This window comes from Podarcis pityusensis (genome assembly GCF_964106645.2).
Source record: "Podarcis pityusensis genome assembly, chromosome: 12".
NCBI lineage: Eukaryota > Metazoa > Chordata > Lepidosauria > Squamata > Lacertidae > Podarcis > Podarcis pityusensis.
In genome coordinates, this window is record NC_138037.1 from 56,548,831 (window position 1) to 56,568,812 (window position 19,982).

At 42.7% G+C, this 19,982-nt stretch overlaps 1 protein-coding gene across 3 annotated transcripts; it reads left to right on the plus strand.

Moving 5' to 3' along the window:
- Positions 1 to 146: 146 nt before the first annotated feature.
- STK17A (serine/threonine kinase 17a) lies at positions 147 to 19,835 on the plus strand. 3 transcript variants are annotated; one of them, XM_080975957.1, is made up of 8 exons: positions 147 to 243; positions 908 to 1,087; positions 10,857 to 11,069; positions 13,075 to 13,219; positions 13,548 to 13,674; positions 14,597 to 14,645; positions 14,733 to 14,909; positions 16,639 to 19,835. In XM_080975957.1, exons 2-8 carry the CDS (start codon positions 1,038 to 1,040, stop codon positions 16,961 to 16,963), a joined length of 1,086 nt encoding a protein of 361 aa, XP_080832083.1. In that variant the 5' UTR covers positions 147 to 243; positions 908 to 1,037; the 3' UTR covers positions 16,964 to 19,835. The 3 variants fall into 3 exon arrangements, with proteins under 3 accessions (XP_080832083.1, XP_080832082.1, XP_080832081.1); XM_080975956.1 differs by lacking the exons at positions 147 to 243; positions 908 to 1,087 and adding an exon at positions 1,356 to 1,647; XM_080975955.1 differs by lacking the exons at positions 147 to 243; positions 908 to 1,087 and adding an exon at positions 2,477 to 2,791.
- Positions 19,836 to 19,982: the final 147 nt, after the last annotated feature.

Here is a 19,982-nt window from a genome sequence, read left to right on the forward strand (position 1 = left end):
CTGCCACTACCAAAGGGGAACCAGGGTTGCCCGGCGCGTCAACAGGGGGAACCGCAGGCACACACACACACCCCCGCGACCCAAACTGAGCTGGGAGCGAGAGCGCCCGGCCAACTGCTGGGACCAGGAAAAACCCTGGCGCTGACGCAGGGAGAAGGAGGAGAGGAGGAGAAGGAAGAGAGAGAAAGAGGAAGGAGAAAAAAGAGGGGAGCCCCGCCCTTGCTGCACCACTGAGGAGGAGAGGCAGGAGAGCACCAGGAGGGCAAGGACACGGGGCCAAGCCCGGGCCCCACCCAAGCCTACTCCATGGTGGCTAACGCTCCAACAGGCCAGGGCCCAGAGGAAGGCCACGCGGCAGAGGAGACCACAGAAGAGAAGACATTACTTCTTTTTAAAAAAAAATAAATATTTTTTTAATAACTTTTTTCTCGTTTCAAAAAAAAAAAAAAGTGACCCCGGATTCTTTGAAAAAATCCTGGTAACCTTACTGTTGGGTCCTGTACCTGCACTCTAACCAGTATTGGCAGCTTAGAATTTCATACATGTCCCTACTAAACTAAACACATTACGGCTACAACCTTGTGCACAACTGACACTTTGCTCTCAGTAAACATGGGTATGTATGTTGAGGTTGGGTAGTTGCTATACTATTCATGTTTACATACAGTAAGTAAGTGCACAACTTGCGCACATTTAACTTGGGTGCATTCGGCTTTATGTGATTGGCCAAAAATAAAACTAACATTTAAAGGGGTGGGGTTCCAGGAAAAATGACTTTGGCAACCCCACTTACCATTGAGCCCAATGGGTTTTGACTAGACACAATTTTGGCTTTGGCGCAAACCACAGAACATAACCCCTGCGTAAATTGTGGGCTTACTGTATTATTGACTTCCATCAACCTCAGGCAGGAGTTCCCACCAAGGTCCTCCAAAGCAAAGGAGGTGATTCTCAAGCTGAGGAGCGGGAAGAAGCAAGCTGGAGGCCTTGCCACAGCCAAGCCTGACCTCAAGACTGTCCACACAGGCCATCAACACATGCAGCCCCCAGGACACAGATTAGCCGTCCCTGAGTCCAAGGAGCTCAGGTCAGTATATACAGCAGCACTGTTGGTTGGGGACTTGTCTACAGGTTTTTCTGGCCCTAATTGAAAATAGCACTAACACCAGAAGTCTTGTGGGGCTGCTTTTTTGTTTTGTCTTTCAGGTTGCAGTTATTTGCAGCTGCAGACAAGATCATAGAGACATACCATAAAAGAATTTTTGTCAAGTCAATGGAGTGAGCTCCTCTTCTGGGTTCCAGCCAGGGTTCCGCTAAATGCCTATCATACTCTGCACACCTTTATTAAAATTTCCTCTCCTGTTTTAGGGTTGTTGCTTTCCCCCCTTCCCATGTTTTAAGTTCTTGGCTGTTAGTACTTCTCCAAATTTTGGGGGGTGGGGTGGTGGTGTTGCACAAACCTAATGACGCCTTTTCTTTCTGCATGGATGGCTGCAGAGCCAAGATGTTGATGTAGTGTCACCCTCCCAGGCGGGCTTGATGGGGACCAAGAGGGCCTTCTTGGTGGTGGCTGCTCCCAGGCAACTTTGAAACGCCCTGCCTTGAGAAGCCAGGCTGGCTCCCTCCTTGCTTTCCTTCCTCTGGCAGGTAAAGACTTCCTTGTTCCAACAGCCCCTTGGGAACTGACTGCTTTTTAATGAGGGGGCTGGTGACATTCTGCTTTTGTGATACTGTAATTATCTGTGTTTTTAATAGATCTATTTATCCATTTATCTATCTATCTAAAAAATGTGTGTGTGTTTTTTAGTTCTACATATTAATGTTCAATTGTCTTTTCCTATGTTTTCCTGTTCATACTTTTTCCTGTAAGCCGCCTTGAGACCTTGTCAGGGGACAAGGCAGGAAATACCGTATTTTTCGCTCTATAAGACGCACCAGACCACAAGACGCACCTAGATTTTGGAGGAGGAAAACAAGAAAAAAAATATTCTGAATCTCAGAAGCCAGAACAGCAAGAGGGATCGCTGCGCAGTGAAAGCAGCAATCCCTCTTGCTGTTCTGGCTTCTGGGACAGCTGTGCAGCCTGCATTCGCTCCATAAGACGCACACACATTTCCCCTTACTGTTTAGGAGGGAAAAAGTGAGTCTTACAGAGCAAAAAATACAGTAACTAGATTACTGGAATGAGGCGCTATATCCTCCCCCGCGTGTCCGTTGAGGCTCGCGCAGCGCCAAGCCAAGCCTGCAGGTGGCGCTGCCCAACCGCCCAGCCCGGAAGCCTTCCTCGTTTGCCTCTGGGCCTTTCGACCTTTACCCTCCGATAAGGCGCGGTTGGCTGGGCTGGCGCAGCGGGGCGGGGTTTGGCGTGGAGGGCGTGGCTTGCTCCCGCCACTCTTAAGCCGTCGGCCCAAAGGGCGCTTGCGACGGCGGTGGAGACTCCTCCCCTCCGTCCCTCCCCCGCGCAGCCGCAGTCCGCCTCCTCGCCGCGGCTTCGAGTTACCTCAGGCGAGAGCGAGCGGCAGAAGCCGGGCAGCGCCGCCTGCCTCCCATCCCTCAGAGGGCGGCGAGGGGCTGAGGAGGAGGACGCCGCCTGCCCGCCCGCCCGCCTTCTTCCCTCTCTCGCCATGAGTCCCGAGGAGAAGCCGCCTCCGCCTCCGCCGCGCCGCTCCCGGGGCAGCCGGGCGCCCCCTCAGCCGCGGCGCGGGGGCCTCTTGACGGAGATCCGGACGCGCATCCTCACCGAGCCCTTCCAGGAGCGATACTGCCTCAGCCCCAGCCGCGAGCTCGGCAGGTGAGCGGGGGGGGGGGAAGGGCGGGGAGCCGCTGCCAGCCCGTGTCGGCCGCGCCGCGCTCAGCCGCACGTGGGGACGGCGCCCTTCTTGCGAGCCCGTGGGGGGAGAAGCGGGGAGGCGGCCGGGCGGAGGAGGTCCCGCGTCGCAGCGCCCTTCCGGGGCAGCTGTGAGAGAGGCGGTGGGGCGCAGTGGGGAGCGCCCGGAGTCGGGCCGGGGAGGGAAGTAGCGCCACCTCTGACTCCGCGTTTGCAATACCGAGTGCGGCGGCGCCTCCACTTCGGAACTCGCTGCCCCGGAGACCGAGCAGGCGCCCTGGCTGCGCCCCTGCCTAGACGAGCCTGCCCAGGTGCCGAGAAAGCGGAGGTAGTTTTAACCTGCATTAGGATTTTAACTTTCGCATGTTTTTTAAATCCGTATCTGGTCCCCCGTCCCCGACTTCTCGTTTTACCTTTTTGTAAACGTTTTGAGGCTTCTTGCAATCAAGCGGCGTATAAGTTTCATGAGATGAACAATTCCCCTTCCCTTTGCCGTAAAGCTGTGACTGGGGGGGGGGGCGGGGGGCGTCCCTGCCTCTCAGCCCCAACCCGCCTCACAGGGTTGTGGGAGTTGAGGGGAGAGCCATGCTGCTCCACATTGAACTCTTCGAAGAAAAAGGTGGGGTATAAATGCAATAAACAAACAAACAAATAAGATCTGGTGGCTCTCCTAGTACTCTCCTTCTCCTAATCCTTGCCTGAGTGATTTCAAGGTGTAAAAGAAAGACTTTGTTTTTCATTGATTGTGGGGATGGTGGGAGAGAACTGTTCCCACAAATTCCCCTTTGGTCTGTGTCTCTAATTCACCTCACCCCCACCCATTTGTGATTTGGCAAAATATATTTGATCCTATATGTGTGGAATCGGCTATCTTGGCTTTGTATGCCCACGGAGACATTGTGCTCTTCCCCCATACACACCCCTCTGCCCTACAAAAGCAGGTTTTCACCCTTTTGGGACAGTGCTTCCAGGTTTAATGGTGCACATAGGAGTTGTTGGCAGTCTACTTCTATGAGCAAAAGTGGGTATTTTGTGCACTATTGGAAGTGTACTTTATTTTGTAGGGATCAGAGGTGTGAGTTTGCCCAAACTTTTTTCAAAGAGGGCCAGATTTGATGAAGTGAACATAACATGCGTAAGGGCCAACCAAACTTTAGGCCCCCTGCAACCAAAGATTAGGCCCCCAAAATGGACTTTGGACATGCCTGCTTAAGGATACACCACTGGTTGATGTAACATCAAGGTAACTGATGAGTGAAGGTTTTATACTTCACCCTTGTTTAAAGTACATGAGTTGTGAATCTATCCAGTATGAAGGTATACATTTTTCATACTACAGTACAGGCACAGTACTGATCTTGTAGTCTTTGGTGTGTGTTTTTTAAATCTAAAAATGCATGTATGTTGTATATGCAGTTTCCTTGTAGAAATACTTGTCATGTTTGAGTAGAGATTTATTCAACCATGTTCACAGTGAATATCATATAAATTTAGCAAAACCTGAAAATATTTCAAAAGCAATAAAGGAAATTCAATAATACAGTCAAACCTCTGTTCTGCTTCCAAAATGTTTGACAGCCGTGGTGTGGCTTCCAATTGGTTGCAGGAGCTTCCTGCACGCAAGCAGAGGCTGTGTTGGACGTTCGGCTTCTGAAAAACATTTGAAAACTGGAACATTTACTTCTGGGTTTTCGACGTTCAGGAGACGAAACATTCCAAAATGGAGGCATTCGGGGGATGAGGTTTGATTGTATTGGTCAAAAAATAAAGTACTATATCTGCTTTTTTTCTGGTGCATTGCTGCAATACAATTTTGTATTGCAGATATCTGGGCAGTTGATTTATTGGTGATAGCCAATTTTAAATGGTCAGGTGCAAGCCAGGTGAAGTTTAAACTTCTATTAAAATGTTTCTGAAATGCTTAACTTTGATTGTATTGTAACAATGGCCTACTGAGTTAAAGCTTCCAGCCCCAATTGTGTGGTTCTTTCTACCCCCCACCCCGCCCCAGAATACAATGGTACCTTGGTTCTTGAACGGTTTAGTTGTCGAACAAATCGGCTCCCGAATGCTGCAAACCTGAAAGTAAGTGTTTGCAAATGTTTTTCGGGAGCCGAACGTCTGACGCGCCTTTTGCTTGAGTGCAGGAAGCTCCTGCAGCCAATTGGAAGCCGTGCCTTGGTTTTCAAACAGTTTCGGGAGTCAAACGGATGCCCAGAACAGATTAAGTTTGAGAACCAAGGTACAGTACCACTGTATCTGAGATTAAGAATCTCATCCTCTACTGACTTGAGCTATCCCAGATCTTTTGGTTAGCTGATCCTGCCATCTACTCCATTGACTTCCTTTCAAGTTAAGCAATAAAATAAAATACAAATCCTTAGATTGATGATGATGATGATGATAATTAATTATACCCCACCCATTCAGCTGGGTTTCCCCAGCCACTCTGTGCGGCTCCCAACAGATTGAAAACAGAACAAAACATCAAATGCAGCCATTCTTTCATTTACAAATCAAGCGCACATCTTTGTAAACAAGTGTGGGCCTGCATATATAAAAATGTAACATGAGTATCTGCTCTGAGACTCAAAATGAGCTGTGCATCTTATTGGAACATAATATGATCATCAAGGGTGTCGTCGTCCTGTCCTTACCAAAATCTTCAGGTTGCAACAAAATACAAAACAAAAAAAATCAGTCAATGAAAAGTAGATGCAGGCTGCACCAATTCTATGTGTGTTTCATTGACAAATAGCAGACTGTGGCTAAATGTTAGGCAGGAGTTCAGAGACAACTTTGGGCATTAAGTGTATCTGCATAAGGCTTAAATTGGGCTTAATAATAGTAATAATAATAATAATAATAATTAATAATAATATGGCTGGGACTGTATGTTTGCTGTTCTGAGTTTTCTCCCATGTTAACAGAATTCATATGTGGATCTCTTTAATTTCATATAAGAAAATATCCATGGAAATTATTTTTGTTGAATTACTGCAGGATGCTATTCCCTAATCCATAGTGCAGTGATAGTCCTTAACAAGTGTACTACAGCAAGAATCTGTGTATTAGTCAGTGCTCTGCATAGTGAAATATTTGTTTGTGTTTTTATTTAAATTACTTATAACCTCCTCTTCATAGTTCATATAATTCCAGAGTGTGGAATGTTAAAGTACAGTAAATCAATGTCATTTAAATACAATTTGAAGTGAAAGCTGCCAGTATACTAATAACCTACACTTATTTATTTAAAAAATATTTGGTCTTAATGTGCAAAACAAACCTGTATTGGGGATCATGATATAACTAGCAGAAGGAGAAGGCTTCCAACCTGTTGTAATTATAGTTGGATAACATATCTATGGGTAGATGGCTGTACTGAAATATTGGTTCATTTATTGGTATTTTGCTCTTCTTACAGAGATTTGCACAAAATGTTAACCGCCCTACTATTATTATTTAATCCATGATGTTCAGCTGACTGTTCTGACTTTTCTCCTTGCAGACAAAATAAGCTGGTGATAGCAAAGCCCACAAAAGTTCTAGTGGCTGCTATTGAAAAAAGGCCTGAGGATTATACTCGGGTATTTTTGTATTGAAGCACTGATAGAAATTTATGAAAACTTGCAGGTGGAAGATAAAGAAATAATTTCTGTGACTTTGTGTGGTAGCTGAGTCCCTGCTTAGTGGTCATCAAGTCTTTTATTGGCAATTGTCCACAATGAAGAGATCAGAAGTAAACACAGTCTCTGAACCTAAATAGCATAAAAGTGTATTTTTACATGAAATTCTGTTTCCATGAAATTACATTGTTCACAGTTCTCTGAGGTTTGCATTCTATTTTGCCAGCAGGATAACGGTATCAAACAAAAAAATTATGTGATAGATTTCTATATACTATAAGACGCACCAGACCATAAGACGCACCTAGTTTTTGGAAGAGGAAAACAAGAAAAAAAATATTCTGAATCTCAGAAGCCAGGACAGCGAGAGATCTGGCTTATGCGATAGCACGCGCAGCCTCTCCTGGGCAGTGAGATGAAGGCTCCCCCTGCCCGGAAGAGGCTGCACGCAGCTAAGCAAGAAGCCAGGACAGCCAGCGGGATCGCTGCACTGCCCTTCTCTCTCCTCGGGGAAAAGCCCCCAAGAGCCGCACACACGCTCCACGCGGCTCTTTAAAGGGAGCGCTGAGCAGAGCTTCCCGCCTGCATTCGCTCCATAAGACGCACACACATTTCCCCTTACTTTTTAGGAGGGGAAAAGTGCATCTTACAGAGCAAAAAATACGGTAATTAATTGATTGAGAAATCACTTTGGACAATAATGGGGAAGGGATGATGAAGGGCTATAACTCAGTGATTGACCATCTGCTTTGCATGCAAAGGGATCTAGGTTCAATCCCTGGCATGTCCCTGATTGGTCTGGAAAAGACTCCTTGTCAACAACCTGGACAGCTGCTGCCAGTTTGTGTTGACAGTATTGAGCTATATGAGCCAACAGTCTGACTCAGTAGAGGTTCTGTGTACTTTGCCACACATAAGGATGTGTGTGTGTTTTGGTTTGTGAAGCTCAGTAAAGCATAACAACACCTAATTATAAATGAAATTTCACTTGAGGTTTATAAAAGATTGCATCCTTGCCATTTGGTGGAGAGTAGCATGCTTGTACATATGAGCAACAGTAGTTTAGTTGCTAGAGCAATAGAGATGACACATGCAAATAGTATGACGCTTAAATATTGAGCAAGGTGAACTTGGTGATTTTTTAAAAGTAGCATTGCAGCTTAAAATGATGTGCACTCCACACTTGCCATTTTACTTTCTGTGTCCCAAAAGGGATCAAATATCAGTATACCTGAATTTTTGGTCAGGAGCCTTTGAGCCAACTTAGGAAGTTGATATATGTCCTAGTGAACCTTGTAACATTTTGTGGAACTTGCACTGTAGACAGAACTGAGTTAAGTGGGTCAGTAGTCTGACTTGGTATAAGATAGCTTCATATGCTCATTATTTACAAATTACATTAAGCCTGCAACTTAAACACATTTAAATTGTGTGTATTGCTTCAGGCAATTGGCAAAACACTAACTTTTTTTAACAGGCAGTAAGGGCATGGGGTTCTAGGTAAAATGACTTTGGCAATTCCACCCATCATTGGCTATATGCGATTTTGGCTTTAGGTGTGATCCTTGGATCATAACCCCCATGTAAGTTGCGGGCTTACTGTATGGCTAAACTGCATGCAACTTACAATAAGCTTCACAGAATATCAAAAAGCTGTAAGATTTAAAATACAATGCAGTATGATCACTTGAATAAATGTTATTGACTATACGTTCAATATTTTCATATTAAAATGCAAAAATGTGGATTTTGTTTCATAAATACAGTGTTTGAGATAGGAAAGAGAATTAAGGGAATGTATTCTTTGTTATGCATATTGAACCTAACTAGAGAATTCACTTCTGTCCTACATCTCATTCATCTTATAATTGCATCCTCTTAAGTCTGTAGTCTTGCTTCCTAGGGAGTATGTTCCATTGAATTGTTTAGGACTTGCTTTTGAGTAAACATGCTTAGAATTGTCCAGTAAAACAACACAAGTAATGAAACCTTTAATTGAAAAAGGAACTGCTGGCAGTAGAGTATGACTTTTACAATGCCCCCCCCCCCAATCCAGAATGTATGGGAAGACTGTGAATATCCCTATATAAATAGTGTGGAATTCTGTAAATCAAATGCAATTCCGTTACTTGCAAATCCTCTTTCTCACTTTCAAAACAATTAGTTTCTTTCCTGAAGTTACTATTAATATGTATAGCACCCACAATAGTTACATCATATTGTAGTTTACTTTAAGAAACTATTATTTGATGTCACATTCTTAGATGTTCACTAGTGGATCCATGACAACCAGAGAGTGGGTAAGCATATGACGTAAAAGTATTTTGCTTATTGAGCTTGACTTGTGATCAGTAGGGCCTTTGTTTCTTTTCTTCAAGCCAGGAGGCATGCCAACTTAAACCATGCCTTTGAGGTTGGTAGTCTCAAGAAATGACATTGAGCTCTTTTTAATTCAACTCTGAGTTCCAGTGAAACCATTCAGATTTTTAGCCAATGCCATACTGCAGACATCAGATTTAGCTAATGAAACCATTTAACTTTACCCAGAATTTTCTTTCCCAATTAAAATACATGTTTCATAGCCCATACCCAACCAAGAAACCTTCCTTTTCCTGGGGGAAATACATTTGTATTCCTGTAGTGCTCCAACTTCCTGGTTCCCCTTAGTTTGCCTCTTAAAGTAAATTCTCACGCCCTGCACTTAGCCACATTTACTTGAAACTAATTACCATTAATTTTAGTGGAGCTTGTATGTCCAAGTCTGTGTGTGTGCAGGGGATTTTTTTTAAAGCAAGGCAGTTTTGATGAATGATGCTTTTAAAGACTAATTAATAAAACATGAATCTTAAATTTAGTATACATATTAAAAGCATAAGGATTTTTAATGAAAGTTACAAATTTAAATTGATCAGTACTTGTTCTGCTTATCAGCTCATGCGGACAAATTTGGTATTTCAGACTACGGAGAGTTAATAGGTTGACATTTATTCAGTTTTTGTGAACTATAAATCTGAGAAGTCTTAATAGTATCCATATCCACATCCAAGGCTTTCTCAGTTGCTCCAGTACTTCACAGGTGCCAGGCGCCATTGCAGGTTGGCTTCCTGACACTGTCCTGCTCTTTTGGCCAGTTGCCAGAGTGGGAAAGGAGAAGCGAACGGGATGGGAGTTTGAGGGTGGGGAGAGGTCAGTGCAAGTCCAGGACACAAACCCTTAAGCCCAACCGTGGCTCCACCTCAGGGAGGCCATGTGATGGCCTGGCTGTGTGTATGTTGCCTTTAACCGGGAATATGCCTCTGGTTTGGACTCAGGCAGTGGCAATGCATTCATTCTCTCCCCCACCCTTCTTTTCCTCATGGAGGGAGATTTGGGTGCCCCATTCAGCTTTGCTGCTGGGCTCCCTCCCTCCATCTATCACTTGCTCCCCCTTTCTCTCCCCATCTCTCTCTGCTTTTCTTTTTTTTAAACCCAATGTTTTGGTTAAGTTTTAGTTGCCTTGTTTAATGTACTTGTGTACATTGTACATAATGTAATGTAATGTATGATATGATTTTAATTTCATATAAACTAGCAGGTTAGTTTACGACAGTTTTAAGTAGTGCACTTTAAGGTGTTATCTACCTCAGACTCTCAACAGTGGTGCTTAAACTCTAAACGAACTTTGGAGTGGGTGCATTCAGGGACACTGAAGTCTTGTGCAAACTAAACTGGATACTCAAGATGTGTGTGTTTGCTGTCAGTTCTGTAGGCCTATAATACGTGTTAGTTGTTGTGCCAGAAAGATAGATGTAATATGAAGGAAAGGGGTGGGGGTTAGGGAGAATCCAGAGTTTGTATGCAGAGTGGAAGGAAAGGAGGACCTTTATCTGCCTCCCCACTTCTACCCACTCTCTGAAGACTGGAGAAGAGACCCACATACTGTATGAATACTAAGTGGGCAGGCAGGGGAAGCTTTGTTTTTTTCAGTCTTCAGGTGAGGACTGGACTGTATGTAAAGTGAACGTAAGATTGTAGCTGGAGTTCATTCATTTTCTGCTTTGTAATCTTGTTATACAAAAAAAAAGAGGGCTCCCAGACATTCTGTTATTGCGCCCAGAACCTAGTTTTCAGGCTTCATGTGGTGCCTGGCTTATCTACCTGAGTTTCTAACACTCTTCAGATTCACTTATCTGAAAATCTGACTTCCTTATTTTTTATGTGTGCTTTGTTGATCAGCGACAGCCATTTTTGTGAACAAGATCAAACAAATCAATTTATTGATTACTATAGGGTGTAATGGAAATCATCAACTCATTATGCAAACACTTGCCTAATGAACAATTTCCAGGGAACACATTGTGTGTGTAATGTGGGGCCTGTGTGTAGTTGAAATTTGCATCCAACTTAACTTTTATTTCTTCTAGGGGGAAATTTGCAGTAGTAAAAAAGTGTGTAAAGAAAGAAACTGAAAAAGAATTTGCAGCAAAATTCATGAGGAAAAGAAGAAAGGGCCAAGATTGCCGGATGGAGATAATTCATGAGATTGCAGTTCTGGAACTGGCACAACGAAATCGTTGGGTTATTAACTTGCATGAAGTATATGAAACACCAACAGAAATTATTTTGGTTTTGGAATAGTAAGTATTAATTTCATTATAATCATGTGGTGGGTTTATAAAATGACAGGATTTAACATTAACATGTTTTATTCAAAAGCAATGCCAAATTTTTGCCCCATTTTTGGAGCTCTTGTTAGTTTTTCAAAATGGTGCATAACCAGGTGTGTGTGTGTGTGTGTATTGTCTTTCATCCATAGCAACTTAATGCTACCAATGACACTGACTTTGCCAGGATTTCAGCAAAATGCAGTGTATAGCTTTAAGGTTCTAAACACTGGAAACCAGTCCATGGCATGGAACGGATTGGTTGATACTGGTTGATAGCCCATTGACTTCAGTGGGAGTTTACTCTCTGTAGGACTGCAACCTCAGAGCTGAAACCTTGAAGGAAGTTGAAAGGAGAAGTTAGTGGGTCCTCAGTCTGATAAGGCTCCTAACTAGTGTTTGAAGATAACTCACCAAGTAAAGTGTCCTTGGGGTTCTAGAGGTATGAGGTTTACAGCAGTACTATTATTAAATATGTCTTTAAGGATGTTTTATTCTAAGAGAATAATTATAGGCTTCAAAAAGATTCGTCACTAACCAGCAGATTCCTAATGTTCCTGGAACATATTGACTCATTGAAGCATAACTACTATGAATTGTAGAAAGTTCCTATTTTCATGCTTAGATATATGACTGAACTAGGAAAGCAATGCTTGTCTCTGTTTGGTGCAGTTTTTTAGTACAGTAACCATAAGTCCCTGAGAATTTGGAGACTAATATCACAGTGCTCTGCATTGTTTTGTTTTTTCTTTAATTACATCCTGCCTGTCTATGAAATGGTGCTCAAGAATGTTAACAGCAGTAAAATACATAGCAGAATACACAGTAAGACAGTTACACATGAATAAAAACATCCAATTTCTTTTTAATCATTTATTTTTAGTACTCGTAATTGCTGGATAAATAAATGACTGGCTGCAGTATTTGCACACTCCAACTAGGGCTGAGCAATACCTGGTTTTCGACATTGTGATATATCAACCAACGTTCAAAATTAGCTGTGTGCTGTGCTGTTGGGTAAATCGGGTATTTGGCAGGGTAGCACGGTAGCAAAATATGTGGGCGGTTTTCCTGCAGGGCTGCTTGGTCTGGTGGTGGTGTTTAGTCGTATCCGACTCTTCGTGACCCCATGGACCATTGCACGCCAGGCACTCCTGTCTTTCACTGCCTCCCGTAGTTTGGTCAAACTCATGTTTGTATCTTCGAGAACACCGTCCAACCATCTCGTCCTCTATTGTGCCCTCCATCTTTCCCAACATCAGTGTCTTTTCCAGGCAGTCTTCTCTTCTCATGAGGTGGCCAAAGTACTGGAGCCTCAGCTTCATGATCTGTCCTTCCAGTGAGCACTCAGGGCTGATTTCCTTAAGAATGGATAGGTTTGTTCTTCTTGCAGTCCATGGGACTCTCAAGAGTCTCCTCCAGCACCATAATTAAAAAGCATCAATTCTTCGGCGATCAGCCTTCTTTATGGTCCAGCCAGGTCTGGTAGCGGGCAGCAAAAAATAATAATAATAGTGCCTAGACATTTTCTTTTGGCGCTCACAGTTTTGGGACTGGATCAGTAAAAGAGAAGCTAGTCCTGATGCTGTGGAATTATTTTTTTGATTCTGTCTATATTCAGATGACTTTTCTCAAAATCATAACACTAACTGAGCCAAGCCATGGATTAACCTTGGGGTAGCACAGCAGCAGAAAGAGTAGGGAAAGAGCAAAGCACCCAGTATTTTTCATCTTGAGTACCAGTACACTTGCTCTTTCATGCTTAGTCATGGTTTTGCTTAGCAATTCATTTGGACTAGGTCACTGAATGGCTAAGTAGGTTGCCAGAATCCTGAAAAGCTGTTTATTTACCAGTTAAACCTATTTAAGGCAAGCATACACATTTCGCATACTCTGTGAGCAATAAGGCTATTGGAGTGAATTGTTGGGTATTATTTCTCTTCTCTAGAAAAGTTTAAATATATCTGTTTTTCCTCAGTGCTGCTGGAGGAGAAATATTTGACCAGTGTGTAGCTGAAAGAGATGATGCCTTCAAGGAAAAAGAGGTTAAGCGTCTCATGAGGCAAATTTTAGAAGGTGTTTCATTTTTGCATCGAAATAATGTAGTTCACCTTGACTTGAAGGTAAGATGTGGTTTAGAAGTATGGAGGCAATATGAAGAACCGAATTTGTAGTTCAGAGTGGGTGACCATTTCCAGAACCTGCCCCACCCTATGGACCATTTTAGACAGGTAGGTGGTCACCCAGCTATCAGTTTACATTGTGTCAGCTGCTCACATCTAAATTTGGGCAGAGAATTGAAAGGCAGCAAGCAGCAAAGCCTACTGCATTTCAAAGAGCAGACACAGGCTTACCTATTATCTTGGTGCTGTAGCAAATTTGAAGCCATTAGGACTGCTGTGGATTTCTTAATAGATTCTGCTAATACTACCTTTATTCATTTATTTTCAGCCCCAGAATATTCTGCTAACCAGTGAATCACCACTGGGAGATGTTAGAATAGTTGACTTTGGCCTCTCCAGAGTAATGAAGAATAGTGAAGAACTAAGAGAAATTATGGGAACACCTGAGTATGTGGGTAAGTTCTTAGCAAGAAACTAATGTGATAATGGGCAAGCAGTAATGGGGTAATCCAAATATTTGGATTAAAGTATCAGTCATAGTTTCAAAAATGCATGTTCTCTTCAAAGACCTGGTAATTTAGTTGTGGCAGTGATTCAGAATATCCAAGAACACACTTTAAGAAACATATACAGAATTAGTGCAAGCTACCTTTATTAGTTCTCAAGCTTAGAATCATAGAGTTGGAAGAGACCACAAGGGCCATCGAGTCCAACCCCCTGCCAAGCAGGAAACACCATCAGAGCACTCCTGACATATGGTTGTCAAGCCTCTGCTTAAAGACCTCCAAAGGAGGAGACTCCACCACACTCCTTGGCAGCAAATTCCACTGTCGAACAGCTCTTACTGTCAGGAAGTTCTTCCTAATGTTTAGGTGGAATCTTCTTTCTTGTAGTTTGGATCCATTGCTCCGTGTCCGCTTCTCTGGAGCAGCAGAAAACAACCTTTCTCCCTCCTCTATGTGACATCCTTTGATATATTTGAACATGGCTATCATATCACCCCTTAACCTCCTCTTCTCCAGGCTAAACATGCCCAGCTCCCTTAGCCGTTCCTCATAAGGCATCGTTTCCAGGCCTTTGACCATTTTGGTTGCCCTCCTCTGGACACGTTCCAGTTTGTCAGTGTCCTTCTTGAACTGTGGTGCCCAGAACTGGACACAGTACTCCAGGTGAGGTCTGACCAGAGCAGAATACAGTGGCACTATTACTTCCCTTGATCTAGATGCTATACTCCTATTGATGCAGCTTCTGATACCATCATTGGTAAAAGCTACAGAAGTAGGTTGATGATTCTATACTACTGGCATCTATATCTTAAATTGTTCACATTTTTAGTAGAATGCATAGCAACCAGCTCTATTTTCCCCCCTACAATAGCTCCAGAAATTCTGAGTTATGATCCAATCAGCACTGCAACAGATATGTGGTAAGGAGAGCTCTTTATTGAATAGTTGTTTTGTAAACTGCAAGTTTTCCTCTTAAGAAGCTTATGTGTGTAATTTTTTTATTTTAGGAGCATTGGAGTGCTAGCATATGTTATGCTCACAGGAGTATCACCTTTCTTGGGAAATGATAAACAGGAAACATTCTTAAATATATCTCAGATGAATGTTAATTACTCTGAGGATTTTGACCTTATATCTGAATTTGCTGTGGATTTCATCAAATCTCTTCTGGTTAAAAAGCCTGAGTAAGTTATATTTAAAAGTTTTTTGCTTCATTGCTTTAAACCATACAAGGCACAAATAAAATTCAGTTCAGTTGAAACACTGCTGGTTTATGAAACCATGGTTATGGAAGCCAGGTGTGTGCATTAGTCCCGTGGGCTGCTTCCGTAACATGCTGGGTTGTGTATGGTGATCTTGGCTTATTTTTACATCTTGAGTTCTGAAATGGGGAACTCTGGTTTAATGGCAGCTAACTAACTAGGGTATTAAACCAGGATCCTAATATTAATAAACCATGGTCTATGAAGGTGGCAGCATTAACATTCAAGCCATGCCATTGACGGTGATTAATTTTTTTGCAGATTACCCACAGTAGCATGGGCCACATTGTTCCTGATACAGCACAGATCTCTTATCATTTGACAATTTCTCACTTTTTTATGTACTATAAGGTCTGAGTTCTTCAAAAAAGTATGCTTCCATAAATTTATAGAGGTGTTCTATGAATTTTAAACATTGAAGTAATCAATGTCTTTGAATTAAAGAAGTTTTCCCGCCTTTTAAAATCCCCCCTGAAATAAACAAAATTTAATTACACACTACTCCATAAGTTCTTCTAGTAATGTTGCAGTATTTCTTGTACTGCAGGAGCTAATGCAGCATAGCAAGTGAAAAACAGCCATTTACTGCTGACCTGCTAGCTATTTGAATAATTAGGAAACCCTTGAATTTACAAGCAAGTTGGAGGCCCCACCTCTTCACATGCTTGGCTTTGAAAAGCCACTCAGGCATCCACAGACTACTGTTCTAAACATGTTCTATAGGTTGCTGGCTAATTGCAGTTACAATGTATTTCAGGAAATTGTCTCTGATTTTTGTATCTTAAGTGAATTTAGCTATTCTTCAGTAGTTTCGAAGCCTAAACTAGAAAACTTGCTCAAAGGATATAACTGCTATGATATTGGTAAAGTAGCTGAACTCTTTGGAGAGGAACGTTCAAAATATTTAGAATTCTTGAAGATTGTACATTTCTACAGATTCATATACAGTACTACTTGGGACTTCATGTGACCCCATTCCAAAGTGAACACTACTGAAAATCCATTTCAGCTTTTAAAACCCACTTGTGGACTGTATCTTAACATTAGGAAAATCCAAAATCTTTACATTGAAGTAGAAATATTCTGAAATTTGTGAAGGGGCTCTCAAGAACCACTTGCTCTCTAGTGATCTAAAATGTGAGCCACATAAAACAGTTGTCAGATGGAGGCAACAAAATTGTATCTAGATGCAGTTGTCTACCGTTGCTGACCACGTAGCTTGGTAAAAGATTTTGTAAAAGATTTATGTGGAAGACTTGCAACAGTTTGGCCAGTCCAACTGACAAGTTGCTGCACAAATACCCTTCTCTGCCTGATAGATGCAATTTTGAGCAGCCAACTGCCTAACTAACTATTTTGTATGAGGTGGACCTGAGCCTGCCCTCTGTACAAAACATACTATAAGCAAGTAATTAATGCAACATCTGTTTCACTGCATGGAGACTATTATGAAAAAGGTTAAACATGGCTTTGACAAGATGGAACTGCCAAATTTGCATCTGAATGCATGTTAAGCACAGATCAGTTTAATGATGAATCTCTAGTGGGAGGAAACTGTTGACATAATGGATAATGTGTTCTGAACTGGATTTTTAGCATTTCATCCTTTTGGCCAGTCTTTTTGAGCAAGTGTTCCCTCTTTTCTGTCTAGGGAACGGGCAACAGCAGATGAATGTTTGGTACATTCTTGGCTAGCACAAATGGATGTTCCTGATACTATATACTGGATAAAGAACACAGAGGAAGCAAACACTGTTGTTGTAAATGAAGAAGCTTTTACTTCTGAAAATTCTACAGATGGAGAAAAAACAGAAGAGTCATTAGTGTCAGAAGAGCTGATTGTAGTAGCTTCATATACACTGGGCCAATGTAGGCAATCGGAAAAAGATAAAATTGTTGAACAGAAGACCATTTCCAAGCGCTTTAAATTCGAAGAACCATTGCTGCAAGAAATACCTGGAGAATTTATTTACTGAATTGCAACTTGTTTCTGCTCTTTTGAGACCTTGAAACATTAACTTGGGAGACCAATTTATGTATTGCCAAATGTACATTTATATGCAAATACATTTCTTGATAAAGTAGGATTCAAAAGTCACATGAGAAAACTGTGCCAAACATCTTAATTTTTGTGGAAGTGGTTTGTGTATGCTTACCTTAATTGGTCAGGCAGCATTGCAGGATGACACCCACCACCCCACCAGGATCTGGCAGTAGACTGTGTCTCGAGGGGTTTTCTCCAACTGGCACGATGAAATTTGAGTCGTTGCACTGGCGGGGGAAGCAGATCGCAGCCTTCCCAAAATTGGCCAGTCGTGGCAGGCTGCTTGGCTAGCTGGTCCACCTCTGGGGTACTTCACTTGGGCCAGTTTTCCACCTCCTTGTATGGCACCAAAAAGAATTTGGATATGCAGCCACAGAGTTGGGCATGTGTGCTTGCTTTTTTATCTTCCTGGGCTGCCGACTTGGCTTAACATCCAGTGTCCAGATTACGTGGCTGGGCCACAGGAGTATGTGTTGGGAACAACTTACGCCTTTCCTGTCCTCTAGAATGAAAGCCTGTTGTCTAGATCTGTTAGTCATCCAGCTGGGCAAAAATGACCTAGACCCATGGAAAGGCGCATAGACCTGATTTTGGCCATCGTGGATAACCTCAAGGCTCTAAATGAACTATACCCTAAAATGGCCATATGCTGGTCTGAGTTGCTAGAGGCACGTCACTGGTGGCATATTCTGAAACTCGCTAAGATTACCAAGGCAAGGAAGGTGGTGAACTGTGCAGTGGTGCACAGAATTGAGGCAACTGGCAGAAGGGTGATTTGGCACCCAGACATCACTTTTGACAAAGATGTGCTTTTCAGGCATGATGGTGTGCACCTGTCAGGCATGGGTAATGTCTCAAATGCTCTCAAAATATCATTGAGGGCCTTAGGTCCTGGTTGCAGATGTAGGGGGTTTTGCAACCAGCCAAGTTTGGCTTGAGTGGCGGTTTAGGCATTGGGTAAGCCTTTGTCTTTGGTGGAGAGGGGGGTGTAGCCTCTGCCTGCTCCTCCAGTATTCAGGGGTGACCCCTTAAAGGGATCTGGTAGGAGTCGCATCTCTCCAGAAGCCCAGGCTGGGGCTAGGGCCATAGCATCAAGGCGGCAGCCCTGCAGGGGATTCCTACTTGATGTGTGTCATAGGACCTCTTTGCCTAGGGTTGACCCCTAACAGGTATACCCCAGCAGGCGTGCTGGTAGTTCAGTGGTTATACCCCATGCATATGCTAAACCTCTACATCTGTAACCAGTAAGGTTGTGGCCCACTTTCACCCTAAGCAATGTTGTCCTGTTTATTCGGGTGATGGGTATGCGGGGAGGGGTGCCTGTGCCATGCAAGTTAAATGCCCTTACAGAAAAAAACAGAAAGCAGTAGTTCTTTTTTCTTCTCCTGTTGGTATGTGTAAAGCATTTGTACTATATCCTGTGTTTTAACTATTCATGGTTGGGGTTGCTGTCCCAGTGCAAGTGACCATTGATAAGTATCCCACTTGTTTGGACAAGCTGATTAACATTGATTTTCATCAAGTGCAGCAAAATACCAAAATATAGTTATGCCCAAATTCTAAGTTGCTTATAGACTAATCCAGAGTCCTGAACCACTGTGCTGGGCAGGATTTGGATGTGGCAGACGTCCCTCTGCTGGGCCTACTGAAATGGTGGGTGGTACAACTGCAGGTTGTAGCCAGTAGTAGAACCTCCAAAATGGGCTGGCTCTTGGGTAGGGAGGGAGTGGAGCTGGTGAAAAGAAGCACAACTGCCCCTCCCATTACTTCTCCCCTGGCCAGCATGAGCCGCAGAGCTTTGGATGCGGTGGTAGCCCCACTATTCCACTCAGCCTGCTCCTCCTGGCTGAGAGTTAGGATTGCTCCACAAGCTGGTTTCTTTTCTTTATGCTGGTTTAAGTCTTCTATCGCAGAACATAAACTTTTATCATTGTCTCCAGCACAAATTAAAAAGGCAAATTTTCAAGTGCTGTGTGTGTCTGTCCCATTACCTTTCAGTTTGCATTGTACAGTAGTAAACTTGGTAAAATATTTGAGTTTTTAAACGTACTTCTAACAAGGCCAGCTTGATCTTGGTTGGCTGCTTGGAGACTTTGCTGTACTCTGTTATATTAACTTGCTGTGCCTTAAGGTTGGCTTTGTGCAGTTCACAAATCGTTGCAAGTTTGTATAATGATGTGGAAGTCTAATGTAAGTTATAAGCAAAATTTAAGTAACTCTGTATTGGAAAAAGTAGCTAATACGTAGGGATGCCAATTAATTCCACAAGCGTAATACTGTCAATCTGAAATGCTACAGTACAAAAATTAACCTTATGAAAAATGTAAATAAGTGCCTGTATAAAGTAGGAAGGGGAAATTCTCCAAATGTAGAAAAAGGGATTCTGGGCTCTGGTTCCTGTAGCTTCAGTACATAATGTTCTGAAATGAGTTGTCCTTTCTCATAAGCTATGGTGCTTTTCTTACAGGAACTACTGAGTTTCTGAGAAGCAGCACAAGGGTTTAGCTGGATCAATTGCAAATTACCACCTCTAGGTATCAGATACCTGGGATGGCAGAGTTAAATTAGATTATGATCAACTCCTTCTAAGTACTCTATAGTTATCTAAGGGAAAGATGAAATGAGATCCAAAGCAAAATGAGTCAGACCAATTTAAGTTATAGTAATGTAAAGAAGTGCTGTGCCTTTAAATATTTCTGAAAACTCCTGGCAGATGTATGCTTACTGTGTGCCTTTAAACACACAAGATCGGTTGGCAAATGTGAAACCATTTGCTTTAATGTAATAAACTGGTTTTTCCTGTTCTTTGATTATGTTTTTTAGCACTTACCTACTGTAACATTACATTAAAAAAAAAATGTAATAAACTCCACAAGTCTTAGGGAGCCCTTAATTCAAGTGGTTTTCTGTTCCTCATAAGTGCTAAAGCGAAGTAGCTGGAATCCCAAAGC